The sequence below is a fragment of the Helicoverpa armigera genome, chromosome 11 (assembly GCF_030705265.1).
Source record: "Helicoverpa armigera isolate CAAS_96S chromosome 11, ASM3070526v1, whole genome shotgun sequence".
Taxonomy (NCBI): Eukaryota; Metazoa; Arthropoda; class Insecta; order Lepidoptera; family Noctuidae; genus Helicoverpa; species Helicoverpa armigera.
Window position 1 is genome coordinate 6,189,769 of NC_087130.1, and position 6,598 is coordinate 6,196,366.

The window sequence follows — 6,598 nt, forward strand, 5'->3', positions numbered from 1 at the left end:
TCATCCGAGCAACTAACAACAATACAGACCAAGATGTTCAAGCTGGTGGTATTGTGTGCCTTCTTCGCCGCGGCGGCCGCCAAGCCCGGTGCACTCATCGCGGCTCCCATCACTCAGTACTCGACCTACGTGACTCCCGATGTGACCACCATCACCCGACAGGACAGCAGCGTGATTCACCCATCGCCGCTCTTCTACCAAGCACCTTTGGCTTACACTCACTTCATCAAGAAGCGTTCTCCGCAGTTCCCCCACGTGCTACCCTACTCCAACCTTCTACCGTTCACCGTTGATCCAGAGCCCCCCATCCATCCTGCCAGCGCCCATCGCACCCATCGCGTCCGTGCCCGCCGTGCACCTGATCAAGAAGAGGTCCGCACCTTTGATCCCAACGACATACTTCGCGCCCAGCACCTACCACTTTCCTTCCACTTACACCCGACCGCCCTTACTCACACGCTGCCCCCCTGCTCTCCCAGTCCATTGCTATCTCCCAGCCTCTTGCTTACACCCACCTTATCAAGAAGCGTTCTGCTGCTCTGTTGAACACTTTCGTCGCCCCTACCTCTTACTCCCATCAGTCAAGATTTGACCTGCAGTCCCACACTCCCTACTCAGCCATATCCTATGCTGCCCCATTCACCTACTCCAACTCCCTTGCCTACTCCAGCCCGCTCGCTGTATCTCATTTGTACTAAGTGAGTATTCAACACACGACATCGCAATGTCTAAACCTGTCTAAAATCCCCACCCCTTGTAAAATACAATGAATCTAAAATTGTCCATACTTGAAATAGTGGTTTAAATGTACATAATGTTCATCACACACTAAATACATTCTGGATTTTACATGTTGATTTTATTTATAAACCCATTATGCACCAATCCACCATACATTGTAACGATACTATTTATCTATATTATTTATCAAGGCAATAAATTCTCCCCCGAGTGGAATTTAAAATATTGCAACCATTAAATTGTTGTACCGTATAAGGGAAAATCGTTATATGGTTAAAGCAGGAGTATCATGTATCGGTGTTACATTTACTTTGCAGGTATTTAACGATGTAATGACTAATTAAGTCATCCATTTGATTCACGCAGTACACAAGTGTTTGTTTATGCCATCAATACAAGCCCAAGTCTATATTGTTTTCTGTATAAGGTAGGACTAATAGAAAGAATAAACTTTGTTGAAGTTTATTTTTGTCAAATCGTGCATCTTAAAAGTAGCTTTGTCTTGCCTTCTTACATACGTAAACAGATTTTGCTGACAACTTTTCATGTTTCTTGATAAGAGGAAAAATTACGTCTAGAACCAAAAATCTATCAAGGTTAGCTGAAATAATTAGTATACCTATTAGAAGCTCACGTTTACCTACAAGACGTAAGAAGCAGCAGTAATGCACCCTAAGAGTATCCGCAAACTGCAAACTTTTAGTTGGCCGATAGTATGTTTGGACTCATAAATCAATTATGAAAATGAATGGTAGTAGCACATTACAAAGATCAAATATTGAGCCGGTATCAGACCACTTTGACCAGAAACAAGATTTTCTTAAAAAGAAAGATTTTGCATCGGGTCAACTATCGGCCCACTATTTAGTCTGCAGTGTGTTGTTACTCTCAGAGCTCACGTGTATTTAATACGCATGGTATTGTACTAACACATTTCCTCAAGTTTCTCAACAAAGGGATTTTTTATATAACCATTACAATAGGCAATGTTCAATTGTATTGTAACTACATCAAACACAAATGTTGGCGGTTTTTGTTGTTGTTCGAATATTATCGATTATTGTATACAAATATTGGTCACAATTTGACGTACAGATAGCGCGCGAGTTGAATGCAGAGCTTAGGAATGCGGTATGATAGTTGACAAGGATGGCACAGTACTACACTGCAGGCGCGCGAGGTGGGGCGTGCAGGTGGCGGGGGGCTCTTTACCTCAGACCCCGACTGCATTCAACTCGCGCGCTATCTGTAGGTATGTTACGTCATTTGCTTGTTGGTAAATCGTAAATAGTCAGTGGTAGATGAAGTTAGACTGACGTAGTTTACCGTTTACCGTCTCACCAATGAACATGTAAGATAGCCAGAGGCTTTACATACACGTATTTATATAAGATACATGAAATATGTACATTCAGTTTTCTCTTTTTTGGCTGACTGCAAGCTTCTGTATGGCAAAGCAAACGTTTGTCGATCGAAATGTATACTTTCAAAAAGTTTACAGGAAATAATTAAGAGAATATAACGCTGGTATTAATAAGTTTAATAAATTACATTTACAACACACTTTTAATATTAACAGTCACTTCAGATTTAAACAGGCACAAAAAATAAGACGTGGATCTTCACTCATTTAAAACACGAGCATATCCTGACTTTCTTAACATTAACACTTATTCTACGTATTCTGTAGCAACATCCATTTGGGGCGCTTCTGTTGTGCTTGCTTCTTGTTTGTTATCATCGTACGCTATTATTATGTAATTTTCACCTCCAGTGGATGGTTTTTCCTCAGGTCTTATTTTTTCTTGTTCAGATCCTTCTGCAACTATCGCGTTTATAACTTCTTTATCAATATTTTTTATTTTCTCTTCCATTAATTTATCATTTTGTAATTGCTCTTCTTGTACTTTGTCTATTAAAATGGGATGCTCCAGGGCTCTTGCTAGTGGTAGGTTGTGGAAAAAACTTAAAGCCACCGGCGTTAATATCGTATCTGCTGTGAATACTGGAGTAAGAACTGTTTCTTGAGCTTTTATCTGCGGCTCATGGCTGGCATACAGCGTTGTTGCAGGACTGTATATCAACGGCCCTGCTATAAATTCAGGGCTGTGTTTAATATCGATTCTGGATTGGTGAGACACCGCACTAGGAGCCGCGTAGATCAAAGGAACTATCTGTCCACGCACTTCGCACATTGCACTCACAAGTAAAAGTAACGTAATCATCTTGTTTCTTGCATTAACCTTGAAGTGAGTACGAAAGGCAGATGAGATGTTATTTTATAGTCGCATAACGGTAGATGTTACGTGTTGCGCGGGCGCAGGTTCAAGTTCTCGGCCGGCGCTATTGGACGAGTCGTTGCGTCACCGTGACTGCGGCCCGGGGCACTGGCCGGATTGAGATGCATTATACAAACGTCATTCATTAGCATTAAGATGATGCGCTATTGCTTCATAACCATAGGTGAATCATAGCTTAATTTATTCGTAGGTATGTACTTCCGTTTCTACGCGTTTATTACCAAAACTAATTCAGGGTCTATTGTAAATAACTTTGTTATAAACACGTACTTTATCTTTTGTGTTTGTAAAAAGCAATTCAATTCAAATAAAATGGTGAATTCCAATTTTTTGTGATAACAATCACAAACAGTGTTCAATAGCACGACAAATGTATTAATAGTTTGATCCTGTCACTCTGATTCAGCTTTTGGGGTATAAGAAGGTAGCCCTAATGTTTGAATGTCAGTCAACTCTTGCAGTTCGCTCAGATTTGTGATCCTGAAGTAATCAGTTCAACATGTTTCGTGTGGTGGTGTTATTTGCATCTCTCGCCCTGTGTCATGGGCACGCAGTACCCGTGGTGGCGCACCACGCTGCTGTAGTGGCGCCGGTGGTGGCTGGCTACGCTGGTCACGGCTATGGTGGCCATGGATTTGGAGGATACGGCTACGGAGGACTTGGCCATGCTGGTATTGGTCATGCTGGTCTTGGTTTCGGAGGACTTGGCCACGGAGGACTAGGTCATGGAGGACTTGGCCACGGAGGACTCGGCCATGGAGGACTTGGTTTTGGAGGCTTAGGTGGTCTCGGAGGCCATGGATTGTTGGTCAAGGGAGTGGGACATCATATCCACAAGCGTTCACCTCATCTCGTCGCTCCGGTTGCGCACGTCGCCCACGTAGCTGCTGTAGCCCCGGTGGCTCATGTGGCTCATGTTGCGCCGGTGGCTCACGTTGCGCCGGTGGCTGTGTCTCACCAGTCTCGCTTCGACGTGCATTCATCTCCTGCTGTGGTGGCTACCTCAGTAGTGCAGCCCGTTGTAGCCGCCCCCGTGGTGGCAGCTGCCCCCGTAGGACTCCACTTGGGAGGTATCGGCGGAGGCCTGGGAGCTGGTCTCGGAGGCGGTTTCCACGGTGGTTTCGGAGGCGGACACTACGGACATGGCTATGGCTATGGACACCACTAGTCGCGATATATTTAAAAGAAAATGATTGGTTTTGTAAATTAGGTATGAAAATGTATTGTGTAGCTATAAATCTGCAAATAAAGATGTGATATTAACTTTTTGGTATTATTTCTAACTAAACCTATGATGAAGTGATGGATATGAATAAATAGTTAATTAGGGCTTTCTTTTTACACTCGAGGAAGAAGAAAGCTTAAAAGGTGCTGTATCTAACTAAACAAGTATATAATGGGCCCAATAGTCGTGATTCAATGGAAAAGGAGATAAGCAAAGCAAGATAAAAAGGATGACTTTTTTAGCAGCATAAATCTGATATGCGATTAGAAATAATTTCATTTATTATGATTCCTAGAGCATTTAACTTTTTATTGTTAGAGTAATAAAAACTAATTACTTCAAGTTAAGTTTTTAGCTAATTTTATTAACACTTGAACTGTAAACGTTGTGTTAAATGTTCATACTGGGGAGCAATTATATTTCCGCAATCGAGTAAAAAAAGGCATGCATAACCTTAGCTATTAAATTGGTCATACTTACAGAGTTTTTGTTAACAAAAACATTCTAGTTCGTATTGAGCGACATATTTTCACGTACTTATTTCTTTGTGAAAAAAAGTGTATAATAATGATTTCCGACTATTGAATGGTCTATATAAATTGGTGTTTGCTTAGATATTTGTGTACATATTTAATTAAATGTTTGTTGTAATGAGATGATGAGATGGCATCTATTATCTGATTGCTGTTATAACAATACTACTGGATATCACTTAATGCAAAATTCAAGTAGGTACTGCAAGAAAAGAATAATAAGAAAAAAACTTATGTAATTGAAAAAAATAGCATAGGTTTTTAGGCTGCAATTCAGCAAATGAAAACAAGTTTTTATAAAATCGTTAGAAGTCATGATAATAAATAAAAGAATGCAAGTAATAATTGTAATCGTTTATTTCGGCAGTGATAATTCGTTACATATTGCTTTTTGGCGGCTGTACAGGTCTAGGTTGGTTTGCTTATATTACTTAGTAGGGGTGCACGCTGAGGGCCTTGGGGTACACGGCGGAGTAGGACAGGGGAGAGTACGCAGACACCACGGGAGAGGAGTATGCGGACACCACGGGGGCAGAGTAGGCAGACACTACGGGAGAGGAGTAGGCAGACACAACAGCGGGGGAGGAGTAGGCGGACACGAGGGGGCTAGAGTAGGACACGGGGGACACAACCGAGCTGTAGGCCACGGGGGCGACACCGACGGAACGCTTGCGGAGGTGGTGGAGACCAGACAGGGCCTTAGCCTGGTAGTGGGCAGCGCGGGCAGCAACGACTTCAGGGGTGTCGAGGGGCACTCCGTTGACGGCATCCAGGACGACGGCGGGGGAGTGAGGGGCTTGAGCGAGGGCGACGGGGGCTACCACGGAGGCGCCGTAGACAGCAGGTGCGGAGTAGACAGCAGGTGCGGAGTAGACGGCGGGGGCGGCGTACACGGCGGGGGAGCCATGCACCACACTGGAGCTGTACTGAGACACCGAGCTGGTGGCCGGCACCACGGAGCTGTAGGCGACTGCAGGCGCCAACACGCTGGGCTTAGCGGCAGCCAACGCCGCGACAGAGAGCAACACCACCAGCTTGTACATTTTGAAGTGGTCTGTGTTGTTATCGAACTGAAGAAGTTGGATCAACTGATGTCTAACACGCTGTGACGGATCCTTTTATACGAAGCGTTGAGCAAGTACTCATTACCAAAACATGTGCTGCCCAAACAACCTTCAAAACCACTATCTGTGCTTTGATATTTAAGCCACCTAATTTTTTAATACTAGCGAGCAAAGATTTTTTGTCATGTGTTAGCTTCCGGAATCATTTTACAGATAATGCCAATTGTCGCGTGAAATCCAAGGTGTGCATTACATTATCGGAAGACTAATGATTTTTGAGACCCTCTTAGACAGTGTAGGTGAATAGGGAAAACCTTAGTATTTACTAAGGTTTTCCCTATTCTACTAGTTGACTATTTAGTCAACTAATTAGTGTAGGTACTAATTAGTTGACTAAATAGTCAACTAGTTAAGTTCATGTTACTTATTCTTAAGGTTTAATTTTAATTTACTTTATTTATTTATTTCACAAAATAGGAACTCGTTGCACTGTATGCAAGGTAAAGTATTAATATTAACAATATCATATCATCAGCACAATATACACAACTCTAACTAACTAACCCTTAAACTATGTCTAGTCTGTATCTTGAGAGATAAGGTTCAACCATGGAGTAACCATGACATTAGTTAGCGAGTACTTTAAACAAGTAAGTAAAACAGTGTCGGTGTGACATTACCAAAAAAAGTAAAAATAAATAAGTCACACATACAGTATTTAAACTTTATAAAAGA

General features: G+C 42.5%; 2 protein-coding genes across 2 annotated transcripts; one reads left to right on the plus strand and one right to left on the minus strand.

The window, feature by feature from the left end:
- Positions 1 to 3,462: 3,462 nt before the first annotated feature.
- On the plus strand, positions 3,463 to 4,304 carry LOC135117501 (cuticle protein 64-like). The gene has a single exon (XM_064036873.1). It carries the CDS (start codon positions 3,541 to 3,543, stop codon positions 4,207 to 4,209), a length of 669 nt encoding a protein of 222 aa, XP_063892943.1. The 5' UTR covers positions 3,463 to 3,540; the 3' UTR covers positions 4,210 to 4,304.
- An 834-nt stretch (positions 4,305 to 5,138) lies between these two features.
- On the minus strand, positions 5,139 to 5,909 carry LOC110370226 (cuticle protein 16.5). Its single transcript, XM_021325972.3, has one exon. It carries the CDS (start codon positions 5,840 to 5,842, stop codon positions 5,231 to 5,233), a length of 612 nt encoding a protein of 203 aa, XP_021181647.3. The 5' UTR covers positions 5,843 to 5,909; the 3' UTR covers positions 5,139 to 5,230.
- Between the last annotated feature and the right edge of the window lie 689 nt (positions 5,910 to 6,598).